This window comes from Bos javanicus, chromosome 7 (genome assembly GCF_032452875.1).
Source record: "Bos javanicus breed banteng chromosome 7, ARS-OSU_banteng_1.0, whole genome shotgun sequence".
NCBI lineage: Eukaryota > Metazoa > Chordata > Mammalia > Artiodactyla > Bovidae > Bos > Bos javanicus.
In genome coordinates, this window is record NC_083874.1 from 44,381,892 (window position 1) to 44,400,007 (window position 18,116).

The window sequence follows — 18,116 nt, forward strand, 5'->3', positions numbered from 1 at the left end:
TATAAAAATGATACAAATGAACTTATTTGCAAAATAGAAATAGACTCACAGACTTAGAAAATAAACATATGGTTAACAAAATGGAAAGGTTGTGGGGACGAATAAGTTGAGAGTTTGAGATAGACCTATATACCCTATTATATTTAAAATAGGACCTACTAAAAAATGACCTACTATATAACACATGGAATTCTGCTCAATATTCTGTAATAACCTAAATGGGAAATTTTTTTGAAAAAGAATAGATACACATATAGCTGAATCACTTTGCTGTAAACCTGAAACTAACAAACCTGAAACTAACAAACCTAACACTATTAATTAACTATATTCCCATACAAGGTAAAAATAAAAGATATTGATGGACCTAGAGATAGGAGAAGTAGTCAAAGAGAAATGTCATATGATATCACTTATATGCGGGAAAAATGATACAAATGAACTTATTGGCACCCACAGACTTCAAAAGCAGACTTATGCTTGCCAGGGGGGGAATGTGAAGGAGAGGAATAAATTAGGAGTTTTGGATTAACACACACATATGGCAATCCACTCCAGTATTCTTGCCTAGAAAATTCCATGGACAGAGGAGCCTGGTGGGCTATAGTTCATGGTGTCGCAAAGAGTCAGTCACAACTGAGCGACTGAGCACATAAATAAAATGGGCTTCCCAGTGGCTCTGACCATAAAGAATCTGTTTGTAATGCAGGAGACCTGGGTTTGATCCCTGGGTCGGCAAGATCCCCTGGAGAAGGGAATGGCAACCCACTCCAGTATTCTTGCCTGGAGAATCCCATGGACAGAAGAGCCTGGTGGGCTACAGTCCATGGATTTGCAAAGAGCTGGACACAACTAAGTGACTAACACTTTCACTTTTCCAGATGGCACTAGTTATAAGGAACCTGCCTGCCAATGCTGGGGATAAAAGAAGCAAGGGTTCAATTCCTGGGTGGGAAAAATCCCCCGGAGGAGGGCGTGGCAACCCACTCCAGTATTCTTGCCTGGAGAATCCCTTGGACAGAGGAGACTGGCTGGCTATGGTCCGTAGGGTTGCAAAGAGTTGGACACCATTTTAGTGACTGAGCATGCATACCATACCATGTATAAAACAGATAATCAACAGGGACTTACTGTATAGGACATGGAACTTTACTGAATATTCTGTAATAACCTATAGGGGGAAAGAATCTGAAAAAGAATGAGTATATGTCTAAGTAAATCACTTAGCTGGACACCTGAAACTAATACAGCACTGTAAATCAATTATACTCCAAAACCAAAATAAAAATTCAATTAAAAACACAAAAAACCAAATACACACATAAAAATATTAGCAAATCAAATCTAGCATGGAATTAAAAGAACATGCTGGGACCAAATATAATGTGCTTCAATGACTATTAGGAACTCTGTAATTAATCATATCCAAGTCAAAGGCAGTCAAAAAAGAAACACCATTTGATAATCTTGCTAGACACTAAAAGGCATTTGAAAAAAAACTCAAAATCCATTTCTTGCGGGGAAAAAAACCTCAATAAAATATGAACAGAATAACATTTTCTTCCAACAATGAAGAATATCTCTATAAAATGAAAGAATGGCACCATTCTTTTCAGAATGGTAAAATATGAAGTGGGGAAAAAACAAAAGAGGAAAGGAGGTAATACCAGACTGCCAACATTTGGTGGGTGTTATTGTCAACAGAAGGCAAGAAATGGGAAGGAACAAATATTAAAGAGATGGAGAAAAATGATTCTTTGTTTGGATATGGCCCAGATAATTAACCAAAAATGAAAGGTTTTATTTATTTTTTTTCTTTTAAAAAATAATTTTATTATTATTTTTTTTACTTTACAATATTGTATTGGTTTTGCCATACATCAACATGCATCCACCACAGATGTACACGTGTTCCCCATCCTGAAACCCCCTCCCACCTCCCTCCCCATACCATCCCTCTGGGTTAAAAGTGAGTATTGTAAAGGGGCCAGCACCCAAACAGAGAAACTTATGTACTAGCAGTGATGAGACAGAAAACACAGCAGACTGAAAAGAAGGAAATTATAACATCTCCCTGAAGACATTGAAAAAAGACTTGAAAAACTAGAGAGACATGGTCTTGGGTAGGAAGGCTTACTGTTGTTAGGACACAAATTATGCCAAATGTTTAATCTAATTCCAGTTAAAATCGATTGGTGGGGTCTTGACAAAACAATTCTCAAATTTAGCTAGAAGAAAGAATGTGCAAGAATAGTGGAAGAAATTTTGAAAAACATGTCATGGTGTGGCATTTTTTTCATACCAGGTATCACGAAGTATTTCAAGAATTACAATAGCTAATGGGGGAGGGGGAGAGGAAGAGGGAAAGGGAGAGATGGCAGGGGCGGTGGTGGTGGTGAGGAGGGCTGAGGGAATTCCCATCTTTGAGTCTAGCACCACATTAAAGGTCTTGGTTGATTTTACAAAGTCCTGTCAACTCAATATTGTGCAGCCATTTATTAACTCTTATCCCTTGGAACACATGGAGATCAAATCAGTCAATCCTAAAGGAAATCAACCCTGCACATTCATTGAAAGGACTGATTCTGAAGCTGAAGCTCCAATACTTTGGCCACCTGATGTGAAGAGCTGGCTCATTGGAAAAGACACTGATGCTGGGGAAGATTGAGGGCAGAGGGAGAAGCGGGTGACAGAGGATGAGATGGTTGGATGGCATCACCGACTCAGTGGACATGAGTTTGAGCAAACTCCAGGCAAGTCAAGGACAGGGAAGCCTGGCATGCTGTCCACGGGGTCACAAAGAATCATACAGAATTAAGTGACTGAATAACCACCAAGTGTCAGGTATTAAACACAGAGCAGTGAAAAAGACTGGCCCAGTCTCTGGCCTCATGAAGCTTTCTGTCGGGAGGAAGGTGAATAACATAATTGCTAGTGTGATGGGCATGGCAGGAAGGCGAATGGGGACAGGGTCTGGGAAGACTTATCAGAATAGAGCACTCAGATACACTCTGTCCACCTCACAAAGGAAACACCAACCTCCCTTCTGCATGGTGCCTCCCCCTCTATTGACAGCAGGTTTGTCCTGTGGGCTGTGGGTTTGTGGACTGCCCTCCTCAGTGAGGTACCCGGTGGCCAGCACTGGCCTTGAAGACTGGCCTTTGCCACTGCCCTGAGGTCTGATGGGACTCTGTCGACCCATGAAGAGGTCAACCTGAGCATGTACTTGCATCCCCTGGTGGGAGGGTGGGGTGGGGTGCTTGTTACAACAATGCTGGGCCCACCCCACGGTATTTTGATTCCAGAGGGCTAGGGGACTGGTTTTTACTTGTCAGGTTGTAGGTGAGATGCTGGGTCAGCCCCGATGGGGAAGCTTTCACAGATGGACTGAACTGAAAAAGGTGGGAGCGTTGTAGAACAAAACAAACCCTGACTGAAAGTTGAAGGTGTGGAATCATCCTCTCAAAAACAAGGGTCTATTTGCTGGGCAAAGACACTGGGCCTCCAGTGGCAGGGGTTAGAAGACGGCTCACGGGTGCCGAGAGGGGCACCCTTGGCCAGACTGGAGGGCTCCAGTTGCTGAAGCCATCCTGGGGTCTACAACCACTCCTCTTCAGACCTCTCTGTCTGTCAGACTAAAGATGGGCCTCAATCCTCAAGTGCTCCGCCTCCCAGTGGCTCCATCCCCAGTCTCATCTCCAACTCAGGACCACCAGGACATTTCTGCTCACGCCCTTGGTTTGGGATCCTGTCCATCTTCACAAGAGCTGAGGTCTCTGGGGCATCCCTTATCCCCAAACCTGCTATTGTACCTTCTAGAACTCATGTTCCACCATCAGCAAAATATCCTCTCTCCTCAGACTGTTCTGTGAGTGTCCCTTCAGCTTCTCGCTCAGATGGAAGCCTGGTGACACTCCTCCTGTAGCCCCTTAGGTGGGTGCGGCTCCCTCGCCCCTTTGTCCCCTACCCCATAGGCTTGGAGGTGGGGCAGACCCTCTCTTTCCCTTCTCCAGAAAAATGCCGGTTTTGAGTTTTCTGTCCCAAGAGCCTCATTCCTAGATTCCATCCCCTCACATTTCACCCAGGACATTATTCCAGCACTTTTCTTTCCCTCCTGTATCAGTTCCCCATTTCAACTGGATCTTTCCTATCAGTCCACAAATGCTTTTAATTTCCATCTTGGGGGAAAAAAACCCACACATCTTTACCCCTGCTTCTCTCCCCAACTGTGCCTTGTTTTTCTTCTTAGAAATACCCTGTAGAGTTATCCGCACTTGGTGGCTCTCACTTCTCTTCCCCCTAGAGCCAGCTCCAGCAGACCCATCCCCTCAACACCATGGAAACATCTCTGCTCTGGGCCTCAGTGACGCCCACCTCCACTGACCTAATCCAATGGCCAGTTCCTTGTCCTCATCTTCCCTGACCTACCTCTGGTTGAATTCAGCATAGCTGATCACCCCGTCCCGGATACCACACTCCTGGTTTTCTATCTCTGTGGCTTTGTCTGTGCCTTCCTGGCTGCTCTTTCTCATCACCGCACCCCCCATCCCCACTCGCCCCAAGGCTCCCAGTGCCATCATGCTCCCTTGCTCCATGCTCCTTTCCTTATCTGTCCTCCTTCAGCGTCTACCTTGGTCCATTGACTTTAAACACCACCTACCCTGTGAGGCATATGGCATTTCTTCCTCCAGTCAAAACTCTCCCTTCAACTCCAGACTTAGATACCACACGGGCTACATGACACCTTGTCTTTATCATGTCACCACCAGCTCCTCATCTTCCTTCCCCAAGCCTGCTCCTTCACCCACCGCTCAGCGAATGGCCACTCCTCCTCCTTAAAGACCGTTTGGAGGCATCTGTGACTTTCCCACCACATGGACACGATGTCATCTTTTCAGTAAGGCCTTGACCTGCCGTCCTACCTAAAGTTTCCAGCTTTTATTGGAGTCTCCTTATCCCCTCCTGTTTAAAACATTTCCCCCCTTAGTATCTTCCACCCTTTGACTTGCTCCACAGGATGGGGATTTTGGTGTCTCCACTGCTGTGTTTTCAGTGCTTAGCCTGGTGAGTGTTACGGAAAGAAACTCAGTAAATGCTTGTTGAATGAATGACGATCCTGAGGATGACGTGGTGTTGGTGGCAAGGCAGGGTGGAGGGGGGATGAGGGTGGGAAGGGAGATTCTTTGCCAAGGGAACAATCAGTGCAGGGCAGGGGAGTCAGGGGGCAGGGCAGGCATGTCTAGGAGAGAGGTATTCACAGGGTAGGAGCATGTGGGAGGGGTGGGGCGGGGCCCAGGTCCCAGTGTGTGTGCATGCGTGGACTCCTGGGCATGGAAGCTGCTGTTGCCCCTCTGAGTGGGGGCATGGGCCTCCACTCCCATGGTTCCTGAGAGACTGGCATGGCAGAGGCCAAAGTAGCACAGCTCAGCCAGCAGCAATGGGAAGGGGCCCTGCAGACCGACCCAGGCCCCTGGGCTAGATCAGTGCCAGCGGCCTCCTGGGTCTTCCCAGCCCCACGCCCTGCATGGTGGAATGGAGGGTAGGGTGGCTTGTGAATGGAAGCCTTGACCTTTGCAGAGTTGATAACTGGTACTAGGATGTTAGAGGGAAAAAATAAAACCATCTCATCATTTGGGTGGGCGCCTGGTCACTGCTTACCAGACCCAACTGTGTTCCTCAAGTGTGAGGGGGCATCGCTAAGGCTGAGGTGGTATGGACCAGGTCTGAGCGAGCACTGTAGCCAGAGCCATGGATCCAGCCTCCTGCCAGGAGAGGGAGGGCCTGAGAAGAACCCTGAGCAGGGAGGCATCCAAGACCTTGGTACATGAGGTCCCCGTTTGGGTAGGTTCCGATCAGAGAAAAGTCCTGCATTTTCTTTGTGAGAGACCCTACCTCTCCAGGGTAGGGCTGGGTGGAGATGCAGCTCTCTGCCAGGAGCAAGGCAAAGCCCAATTGCTTTCTTTTGGCCCTGATCTCCTCTCTTCCTTTGTGTTAATTCACACACCAAAATCATTTGAAATTAATGTTGTCCTGGGTAAACACATTCATTTCCTTTTAAATTTGCAAAACCTTCCTGTGAAAACATTTGAATACATAACGCAACAGCACATTTTCTTTGGGAAACATTGATCATTTCCAAGGCGAAAGGCAGCATAAATATGTCTTAAGTAAGAGGCACATTCACAAAAGTACCAAGCTGCAGTAATCAACAGATTCGGGAGATTACTATTGTGTTTTGGGAATGAATTGTTACTTGTCTGAACTGTGGGGAGGTCGAGGGTGTTTTTAATTTAATGGATTAATCATTTGTCTGAAGTTTTTCCTCCTTCTTATGGAAGCAATGCAGGAGGTTTGCATGAAGTTATAAATCATGTCAGTGTTTGGGTCTCATCTCTGGGAGGCCTGGTCTATGGGGAAGTTATACTAATAATTTGAGAAAGAAAGGAAATAGTTGCTTAGAAGTGTTCCCTTTAGCAAACCAGGTCAAGGCAGAGTTCTGGATGGAGAAGCCCCAGAAGGCATCCAGAAGCTCAGCCGGTATGTGTGGTCCAGTCCCTGCCACCAGGGAATGGAGCAGCTCCAGGGAGAAGTCTATATTTTATTCCTGGCCTGGCAACTTCCTCTGGATTTGATTTTCCCATCTGTATAATGGGTTGCAAGCTCTGTGAGCGCAAACCATCTGTGTGCACCAACTATGGTTAAAATATGGTTTGAGACAAAACAAAATCTCCCCTATATCTGTCCCATCCTGGACTTTGAATTACATCTTTCCAGGTATTTCCCAAGCATTTGACACATATCCTATCTCATCAGGCCTATAAGGCAGGAGGTATATTGTTATTCCCATTTTACAGGTGAGTTTACCCACCTAGGATGTATGTCAAGGAAGTACCAGCACTAGGATTTGAACTCAGGCCTCTCTAGCTCAGAGTTCATGTCTTGACCTATGACAGAGGTGTCTCCAGTTTGGGTCTGCACTGTGCCTTGGGTGGAACAGCCTCACCCAGTTTCTATTCGTCTGAGTGGTTTCCCATGAATGATTTCTCTGTCTCCTGGGCCCATCAGCTACATACTTGACGCACCTGCCGGTTACCTGGAGAATTCTGAGCCTTCTGAGAGGCAGGGGGCTGGCCAAGGCCTCCCCTCCCCACTTCATCATCCTCCCGTTCCTGTCCTCACTCTGACTGAGGAGAAGCTAGCAGGAGGAACTGACATAGAACATCACTCCCTTTGTGTCCCAGGCACTGCCTTGGCTCAAATAAGCCACAGGCCCTCTCCAGGCCAAGAGGAGACCAAACTTCACCACCTGCAGCACAGCTGGGTGACCACACTTAATTCTACCCAGGTTACTAGGGGACATCTTTCATGCTTTTGACTCATGCTGGGGATGAATGACAAAAAGGAACAAATCCTACAGATGAACCTGTTACTGCTCTCTCACAACTTCCTAATGAGATGACCCAGCAAGGTAGTGCTGCTTCTTTACTGAGCACAGACAGTGCCTTCTCTCCTTCCCAGTCCTTCTGCTTGGAAGCCCCCAAGTGCACTGCCTCTGTGAGTTTTCCCCAGCAGCCCAGCCCTCCTGACCCTGGGACCCTGAGCAGCATTGGTGTCTGCACAGTGGTCTGCTGAGCCCACCTAGAGCTGGACGACCAAGCTGTGCAGGTCACCAACATCAGTCCTGCCGAGGGCAGGGGCTGCCTTACATCTGCGCTGTAAGTCCTTCATTGGACGCCTGCTGCTTCTGACCTGAGCTCAGCACCTGGGGCAGGGGTGGGCCAGGCAGGTTTCCTGTTCCCTGTCTGCGACACCCCCCACCCCTGCAGTGTGCCCCCATAGCAGATCAAAACCAACCTGCCAGCTGATCACACCTGGATTCTCCAGCAGCCACAATGCAAGGGTCCAGAGTGAAGGGGCGGAAAAGCCATCAAGAGTCCAGGCTTTGGTGTCAAGATCTATTTTGCTGTTACTAATTGTAGGGCTAAGGGTCCTGGGCAAGTAATTTAATCTGTCTGTAGTTTCCAACCCCTAGTTTCCTCATCTGTGAAGCAGAGAAGGTGCCCAGTAGGTATCTGGGAAACGTTCCTACTGTAATTGTGTCTTTCATGCCATTCTACTTTCAACAGCATCTTCCCATCTTCCCACACAGGTAGGATGGTTTACCTTCTCAGTCAACACAGTAAGCTTCACTTCCGGAATACACTTCCAGAAAACCTCGTGTCTTGTCCCTGGTCAACCAGAAATGGACTCACGTCCTTGGGAGACAATACTGGGTCTACCTTAGTGCTGTCTCGCATGACGAGTTGCTTAATGGACCCAAATGCCACTCCAGTTGCCGGTGGCCAGCCCAGCCCAGGGACCTCAAGGGTTCCTGGAGTGAGGCCCACCCGGATAGCCTAGCCTGACCGCCATGGAGCTGAACACAGTGCACCATGGAATGAGGTAGAAAGCCTACTGCAAAATACAGAGGTCCTGGGACTACCCTGGTGGCTCAATGGTTAAGAATCCACATTGCAATGCAGGGGACACGGGTTTGATCCCTGGTCGAGGAACTAAGATTCCACATGCCTCGGAACAACTAAGCCCACAGGCCACAACTCCTGAGCCTGTGCACCACAACTAGAGAGTCTGGGCCACAGCAAAAGATCCCATATGATGCAATGTGGATCCTGACTGTGCAACGAAGACCTGATGCACCAGATAAACAAATAAATAACCAATTTTAAAATTATTAAAAAAAATAGAGGTCCCAGTGTGCTGCCTCTGACACTAGGACTTCACCTTAAAGAGAAGCCTTAAATCTCTCAGCAATCAGAAAATGGATTTCGAGTGGCCTCTTTCTGGATCTCAGCACGGAGGTTTTGCTGTTTCAACTTTCTGAGGCCACAAGCAGCCCCTTTAGCAAGAGGCTGGCGGGTGGGTAGGGAGGCTTGAACAAAACTCTCCAGCTGCACAGTCCACTCTCCACTCGAGTAGTGACAGGGAGCAGCCTAGTCTCTGCTTTAAAGCCAGCAGCACATGGTGTCCACGGGCCTGGGCCCTGCTCCCGGATTCGGCACTGGGAGGGAGGAAATGGTTCATTCCCCATCATGAGCTCTATCTCAGAATTCTGGGGGAACACGAGGCAGAAGGATCCCCCAGCAATTTGTGTGGACCTGCAATTTGTGTATTGAAAGTATTTAAGATCACAGCATCTCCTGCAGAAGCCTGAGGTGAGGACAGGTTCTCACTCATGAGTTACTCTGGCTCCTGGGCAGATGGATTCCCCCACCCAGGCCCCTCTCCCCACAAATTTGTTCTGGAGGAAATGAAGGGGACCAGCCTCAAGCCCTCTCCTTGTGCCCTCGGTTCTTATGCGACGGGGGTAAGATGTGAAGGGTTGGATGGAGGATCTGGGAATTCTTGATTTCCCATTTTCAGCTGGTCTGAGGACCAGAGGGAGCTGTGCCAAGGCACATGGAGTTGTTGTGCAACCACGCATTTACCAACACTGTACAATGCTGGGTACCACTTGCCAGCTATAGATGGCAGCGCCCTCTTCACACTGCAGAGCACACAATCTGCCCCTGGAGTGACCCAGACACTGCCTACTGGCTGCACACACAGATTGAACTCTGAATGCCAGCCTGGATGGCTCATCCAAGGGATGTTATAACTAGGAACCTGTGTGTTATTTCTGATGAAATCCAGAAACTTCACTGTACATCTGGAGTCAAGCCAACAAGCATAGCCACAAAACCCCAGAGGATTAAGTATGTCCCAGCTCAAGGGAAATACTAATAAAATATGACTTAGGCAGTATGAATATAAAAATCCCTAAAACATCCTCTAGGACAAATGCAGAGGCAAGCTGGGCTTACTCTGTTGTCCTTAAATGGCTTGTCACCCAGGATCCCAGAGGCAAGTGATACTGAACCTTGTGTTGCAATGATCCTCAACACTGTGTACGCTTTATCTCAAAACAGAAGCCCCGGACACTGGCTGGCACCAGGGATCTGGGGCTGACTTGGAGCTTTCACATTATTCTCTGGTGCACGGACACCCTGCTCAGGCTTGCTCAGGGTGGGGCCCAGCTGGGCATGGCTTGACATGTCAAATTTCCCTGGGGTACTGACCCACCTAAATGACTCACCCCTCCCACCTGGACTCACTTCATCAGAGGAGGCTTTGGGGAAGAGCTGGACTGGGAAGTGAGTTAGCAGACTCTGCCCCTGCCCACCGCCCCAGTCCCCCTTTACATATGGGAGAAATGGGACACTTTGGGGTCAGGTATTTCTTCAAGAAGGCAGAATGCAAGAGAGAAGGAAGGTTATTCTGAGCAGCCTTTGGGGAACACGTTGGGGCAACAACATGCATGGAGCCATTTACTAACCATTCACCTGCAGGACGTGGGTCTGGAACAGCTGCTCGTGGCCGGAGGCGTGGCAGGTGTAATTGCCCATGTGGATGGTGGTCACCTTGGTGATGTAGAGGGAGTCGTCCTCTCCGAAGTCCTGCTTGGGCAAGGAAGACAAGATTGGCTTCTCTGTTGAGTGGGCTGGGAAGGACAGCCAGATCTTGGGATTTGCCAGAAAACAGAAACCCTGCAGCTGCGAGGACGTCCTTTCTGCCTGGCCCCTTTCTCAGCCAGAGCTGCCTGTGGGGCAGCAGGACCGCCGTGTCTCCACCGTGCTGCTTGCCCAGACCCCATACGTCATTTTACGACCTGATTCACCTTCTCTGGGAGGCCCGGCTGAATGCCTTCCCCAGCACCCTCCATCTCCATTTCTACAGCTGGCCTCCCCTGCCTTGCCTGTTAATCCTGCTGCTGCTTGGCTGGTTTCTTGGACTCTTGTCCACCTGTTGAGATGCTCTGGAGGGCGGCCTCCTTTGCAAACTTTTTCTTAAAAGACTGGATAGCAAATATTTTGGCTTTGTGGGCCATAGGGCTCTGTCAACTACTCAACCCCGCCTTGAGGCATGAAAATAGCCATACTGATACCTAAATTCATGAGTACCACTATGTTTCAATAAAATTTTATTAAAAAATGGGGTGGGCTGCATTTGGCTCACAGGGTATGGTTGGCCTATCACTGGTTTAGATCTTATCTCCCTCCCCAAATAAGTTCAGGCAGCTTGCAGAGATCTGGGTAACCCCAGAGAAGGAAAACAGAACACTGAGGAAAATGAAAGCAAACAGAAAAAAAGGGCAGGATGTAAACGAGAGCAAGTGGGGCCAATGACAGGCGTTCCATGAGAGAGGGCTCAGTGATAAGCCTTGTCCCTGTGACATCCGCAGCCTCACTGTGGGGTCCGATTTGGCCAGCACGTGGGGAGAGATGGGCAGGAGGGAGCTTCGGGCTGATCAAAGTCACCTCCTAAGCACAGGGCATGAAGCACTCCCCCAGGGGCTTTCCAGCTAGCCGCCTCTTCTGCAGAGCCCTGCGCAATGTTGGCCCTATCCAGGCACTAGCTGCCGACAGGCTGGGGATGGAATTGCCTAGAGTTTCAGGGAGTTTGGTTTTAGCTACCAAACATGTCTGAGGTGTGGTACTCAGAGCTTATGGGGCAGAACAGATCCTGACTCCCCGGTAAGAAACGGGGCTGGCAGCACTAGCTGCAAGGAGTGATGGGGGAAGTCCGGTGCTGCACTCAGGAGACTCAGGTTTTAGCTTGAACTCTGTCACTGACCAATGTCCCCTCATCCCTCTGGGCACTGGTTTCCCCTGCCTGGAAGCTGTGGAAAATTCCTATGCCCTGTCTGCCGATGGGAAGCATGACAGACATGGGGCTGCTCCTTTTCTTCTCATTATTTTTAAAAAAATTATTTATTTTTAATTGAAGGATAATTGCTTTTCAATACTGTGTTGGTTTCTGCCATACGTCAACATGAGTCAGCCGTAGGTATACATTTGTCTACTTTTCTTATTATTAACAGAAGATGCAAAACTCTTCTTGACCCCTTGGAGACAACACTAAACCATCCCTCCTGTTATTTCTCTTGTCCTTCCTGAGCTCCTTTCTTCCACGGAAGCAATTTGGTGGCAGGAGGGACAAAGGCCACTAGTCAGTGTGGCAAGGGCCCAGTTACAACCACGAGTCCTTTAAGGAGGCTTTCTGGCTAGTTAGCCTAATGAGGGGTGCAGGCCAAGTGAGGTCTGGGTTAAGGCAGAGGCTAGAAGGTGGAAAGTGGATGCATGCAGCCTGCTCTTGGTGTCAAGGAAAATGATACTCAGAAGTGCTCCCACTGGGCCAAAACATTGGAGAAGGCTGCAGGAACCCTTAAGAGTTTTCTCTGAAACATTGCTCTGCTTTAAAAAGCCCCATTCCGATTACCCAGTAGAAGCTTCAATAATAAAAATAAAACGCCAGATAGCTGATTTGTCCTGTGTCATAACAGTCATAAAGGGTTCATACCTGAGTCGCTTATGAAAAGTTAATAGTCACTTCTGGGGATGACATATTTCTAATCTGAGCTGTTTCCCGTGTTAAAACGTAACTCTGAAGGAAAATACATTTTGCTTGGAGTCTCAGAGGTTGGAAAGGCATTTTGAGAGAGGGCTGGGGAGCTGGGTGTGGCCCCTACTTTGGGAACCCCTCTGCGCCTACCTTGGTTGCTTCCCAGACAAGACTACAGACTCCATCCCAAAGGGCGACACCAGATCCGTTTGCTCTCGGAGTTTGGTGCTGGGGGTCCCCTGGCGTTTCCTTCTGGGATGCCTTCCTGAGCCTTCATATCCACAGCCCTTCCTTATAGGAGGAGGGCCCTTGTAGCCAGTCTCGGGTTCTGGCACCCTCTGCTCATACTGCCACCTCAATGGGATGGCGTGGTCATGGGGACTGCAGGCTTCTCAGGTCGAGGTGCCCACAGGCCCACTGCAGGGTGGTGCTAGGTAGCACCACCAGCTCGGTGTCCACGAGCTGACTGTGCACTGGGAATCTGACACACATCGCCTGGTTTAAGCCTCAGAAAAAAGCCCTGAAAACCACAAAGCAAAACAAAAGCCAGTCCCCACAGGATGAGAAAGTAGAGCCCTCCTGCACGATATATTCAGAGTCTGACCTTTTCTAGCACCTCCACTGCTATTACCACAGGCTCCATGCAGTGACTTCCACTGCTGAGCTCTGCGTCCTTCCTCCGCATCACAGCCCAACGACGCCCCCTGTCTTACTCCCATTTAGCGTACTGTTTGCCACCTGTCTCCCTGACTAGCATGTGAGTGCCCTAGGGGAGGGCAGGGACACTGGTGCCTGCTGCTCACTGCTGTGTTCCCAGTGCCTGGTGTAGGGCTGACACAGAGTGGCCCTCAGTAGATACTCATTGAGCAGACCATACAAGGCGCTGAGCTGGGCTCTCTGCAGGGGCTTTCCTGATTTTGGTTCTTTGGGTTGGACAATGGACATGTCCAGGACATGTTCTGCCTTCCCATGCCCCCAGATATTGCCAATCACATGAGGGTACAAATCAAGTGGCTGGTAGGGAGGCAGAGAGCCAATCTCAGGTCTTATCCCCACTTTCCCACCCTGCCTCCTTCTCCACACTGCATTCTCAGACCTGGGCATGCTGGGAGGGCTCCACACATGGCAGCAGGCAGAGTCCATGTAACCCCAGACTAGGCTCATGGCTTCTGTGAACCTCTAACAGAGTGGCAACCCACTCCAGTGTTTTCGCCTGGAGAATCCCGTGGACAGAGGAGCCTGGTGGGCTGCTGTCCACAGAACTGCACAGAGTCGGACACGACTGAAGCGACTTAGCATGTATGCATGCATTGGAGAAGAACATGGCAACCCACTCCAGTGTTCTTGCCTGGAGAATCCCAGGGATGGAGGAGCCTGGTGGGCTGCCGTCTATGGGGTTGCACAGAGTCAGACATGACTGAAGCGACTTGGCAGCAGCAGCAGAGTTGCTTAGCCTCTGGTTTTTCCTCAGTGTTCCTGGGAGCAGAGGTGTGATCCCTCAGGTGTGGTGGGTGTGGGGCTGCTGGATGGGTGATGCACTACTTGGAACACCTAACTCATTACCAGCCTGTAACTCAGGCTCCAGGGAAAACGTGATTCTGTACTCAAAAAAAAAAAAAAAAAAAGTCTCTGGGCTGAAACAATAGGCATCATATAATTATATTAAAAAGTGCATATTGTTTTCTGGGACATGAATACTGGCTACAGAAATCAAATTTCCCTCATTGGATGTAAAGAAATTACTTTAAAAATTGGTTTATAAGAAGTTACATAAAACTAAAGCTGCAATCCTTTCTCTCCTGGAGGTTCTCTGAGATGTGTCTGAATACTGCTATCAGTGCTTGATTGCATCTCTGTAATTGTCTTTTTATGGATGGCTTTTTTTTTTCTTTTTCTCTGATGCATAGAAATGTATTAGCAAAATCAAGGTTCCTTCCAGAAATAAACAGATGCTAGATTAGACCATTCTTTGTATTGATGCACATCTGTCTTTGGAAAAGAGACGATTTTACTTAAAGAAATGGTTTTTGCCTTTTACGAAGCTGTTTTCTAGGTATCTGCCCTTAATAAAGCAAGCAATTAAACAAGACTTAAGTATTAAACAATATTTAAGCAGAGGAAAGATGGGAGATGTCACAGTGATACATGTGAGTCAGGTCGAAGTAATATGAAAATGAGCCATCAGTGCTGACTATTTAGTGACTAAATGTTGAACACAAGGACTCCAGAATGATTTCAGAGGTGAGGGTAATGGTATTGTCAACGCTGGGCTTCCCTTGTGGCTTGGCTGGTAAAGAATCTGCCTGCAATGCAGGAGACCTGGGTTTGATCCCTGGGTTGGGAAGATCCCCTGGAAAAGGAAACGGCTATCCACCTCAGTATTCTGGCCTGGAGAATTCTATGGACTGTACATGGAGTCGCAAAAAGTCGAACACCACTGAGCAACTTTCACATTTCACTGTCAATGCTCCAAGTTAAAACTCCATTTAGAGACATTTATTCCAAGCTTTTCTAACTCTGCCCTTCTCAGGAGCTTCCTTGGCTCTCTCTGGAGAGGATGGAGGAAGTAGAGGGTCTTTCCCTCCCGGCCGATTTGACTCTGTCCCCCTGAATCTCGTGAACCCTAGCATCCCACCTGCACAAATGGACCCAAACACCGCAGCGCCTTGGTGATGGCGGGTCCTCAGAGATGTCTGCACTGCACGTGCCCCTGCATGCAGCACTACCTAACAGGTGGGCAAAACACCCAAACCACGCCTCTAGCCAGACCCCTGGACACACCCCTACCCTCACCCCACGGAAGGAATTAGCCTGCCCCCCTTGGAAGCAAGCAAGCAAGGGAAACTGTTGTTTATTTTTGCTCCCCTCTGCTGCAGCAGGGTCCCCAATAAAGCCTTGCCTAAAGTTCTTGTCTGGCCCCTAGTCTATTGCTGTTGACTGAAGGAAGGCCAAGAACCCTGGTCGGTAACAAACTGAAGTTTCAGACTGTCTAGAACCTGCTGCCTTCATCTGGGAAGCCTGCAATCCTCCCCCAGGAACACTTATATCATGAGTCCCCAAGCCAAGAGGGCCTTCCCAGCTCCTCTAACATGGATCACACTGTCAGCCAAGATGGCTGATCGGCATTCTTGCTGTTTATGAAACATCCTGGAGAGGATTTGATTAAATTTCCTTCCGTGGCTCATTTCAGGGACCGACAAGGCTTACAATCAGGAATTTTCTCCCATTACGGTGTTTAAAGCTTGTATACACCGCTGGAAGGGCTATAAACTTGGTGCAACTCTTTTTTGTAGGGAGATTTGGCAATATCCATCAAAACAGAAAATGTGTCCACCCTTGATGGAGTTACTCCACTTCTAAGAACTTAAACAACTACTTACAGAAATGTGGAAAGAGGTACGTATAAAGATGCTCACTGCTGTGCTGTTTGCAGATGGTAAAGCCTAAAAGCAGCCTGAACGTGAACTCCCCAGCATGGGGCTTGGAGTTCTGCATTTAGGGTCTAGAAGCTGGATCAGAACCTTCCTGAGGACCCCTGTACCTTTGAGATGGGGCCAGAAGTGATCATTAAGCACAGGTACAGTGGAGAATGAGGGGTGACCCTGAGGAGGCCACTGAGAAAGCTAAGGCCAGATGAGGTACCTGGAAGGGCAGAGTCCCCCATGAGCTCTACAAGCTGTTGTACCATGGGCCAAGCTCTGTCTCTAGGCGAGCTTCGGCCAATCCTCCTAGTGGTTTGAGCTTATCCAAAGCTCAAAAGAACCGGATGTGCATCCGTAACCAGGGTTTATTTGACAGGAGCTGGAGAGAACTGGCCAAAACCTTTGAACGCTTTAAGTAGAGTGTTTTCCAAGATCTTAAAACAAAACGTACCCAAGCGTTTAATGAGATTATTTTAATGCAGAACCTACAACCACCGTCTAGCATGTTGCAAACAGCTCTCCATGCTAATCAAACGCCTCTCATCTTTTTACAATGGATTCATGACTGGTTCATATAAAGACAATAAAAATTAAATGAGTCATGAGCTCCTAAATCATTCTCTTTTGGTCTTTTTAATAACTCACTTCCAAAGAAGAGCTGGCTGAGAGCGTATGCTTCATTAGAGTTATTTGTTCATGGTTTTACACCATTTAGGCATGGGAAAAAAGTGAACCTTTTAACACATCCTTCAAACACTGCCACAAATACTTTCTTCTAATGGGTTTTGTTTTTCTGCTTTTATCACTGTACTCTGCCTGTCGACATTTGAAAGCCCCAAATAGGGAGATTTGGTGAAAGAAAAAACCAACAAAAAAGAGTGGCTCTTTCAAGTCATTTGCAATATACTAGGGTTTGTTGTGAGCTTTTTTTTTAAAGAAGAAGAATACAATAGAAAAATATCCTGAGAATATCTTAGCCAAACAACTCCATGTGCTGGTCTAAAAGCTTTCTGCCTTCTCTTTGCTGCGGCAGAAGCCAGCAGCTAATGAGACCTGGAGCACCAGACACACGGCTGCACCCAGAGTGGACACTGGGGCTCAGGTACTGTAGCCATTACTGCTAGAGCAGAAGGTGGGTCCAGCTGCCCCAGAGTGAGACCCTGGCAGTGCTGGGTGCTAGACGCTATTGTCCTAAGAGCAAGGAACCCATGAAGCTCTAACTGGGGTGTGCAGGTTGGCTGCAGGCTCTGGTAAGTTCCTGAAACCCGAGTGAAAGAATTCCACTTGCCTCATAGGGTTGTGATGAGGATTAAATGAGATGATGCTTCTGAATGGACTATCACGGAGACTGGCCCCCCAGACACAGCAGCATCTTGGTACCGATGGTAGAAATACCTGTGTTAACACTAGCAAGGATTTGGGGATCAGCTAATTTCTGGGACTTTGGGGATGTCTTCTCCCTGCTTCTGCTCCCCTCATGGGCAGCCCCTGTCCCTGGGGACATAAGGGACAGTGAAGAAGACAGTTACGTGGTGAGGGCAGGTGACATTGTTGGAGCAGGGGGTGCAGACTGGGTTTGGGGACGGTCCCTTCACTTCCTGAGTAGCTGCTGTGTGGTCTGGGCAGGGCGCTGAGGCCAGGATGGGCCCTGCTTCTGCAGATAGTGGGGCAGCCTCCCCCCACCCCAAAGAACACCCAGTGTGCAAGGCCTGGCTAGGTGAGGAGTGTATGGATCTGCTGCTGAGATGGGCCCCACCCTGGACTGAAGACTGGCTCTGAGCCCTTAGGAGACAAGAAAGATTGAGGCTCTGTTGTCTGGTGAAAAAGGGAGCTTCCTGGCTCCTGTGCACGACTCGTATCCCACAGGGCCCTGTCTCCCAGGTGATTTCCTTATCACAGCACTACATGACCCCAGGGCCCAGAGAGCCCTCAAAGGGGAACCGGTTGGTCCCCTTCCTGCTTCGGTACCTGTGGTGAGGGCATCTCACTGCCTCCTAAGGCAGAGTCCTTCCCTAGTATAAGCTCCCCCCACAGGCTCTGGTTGTGGCCCCCGGGGATGACAGGGTGCCCTTCTCCCACGTGGCCCTGTGCTGTCTAAGCAGAGCAGGACAGAGGCTAGGCAGGCTGACCACAGGTCCACGGAGCTGGGGGTGCTGCTGAGAGGTGCCCATCACCCTGGCACACCAGCATAGGTACCCTCCTGGCCAGCAGCCTGGCCTGAGACCAGGGCACCTTCTGAGCTGGAGCCGTGGCCCT

General features: G+C 48.8%; 1 protein-coding gene across 2 annotated transcripts in view; it reads right to left on the reverse strand.

The window, feature by feature from the left end:
• Positions 1 to 18,116, reverse strand: part of FSTL4 (follistatin like 4) — a 453,162-nt gene that overhangs the window by 40,279 nt on the left and 394,767 nt on the right. For both annotated transcript variants that reach the window (XM_061423485.1, XM_061423484.1), the window contains exon 8: positions 10,373 to 10,493. In XM_061423485.1, the coding sequence (XP_061279469.1) occupies positions 10,373 to 10,493 (121 nt within the window). The remainder of the gene's footprint in view (positions 1 to 10,372; positions 10,494 to 18,116) is intronic.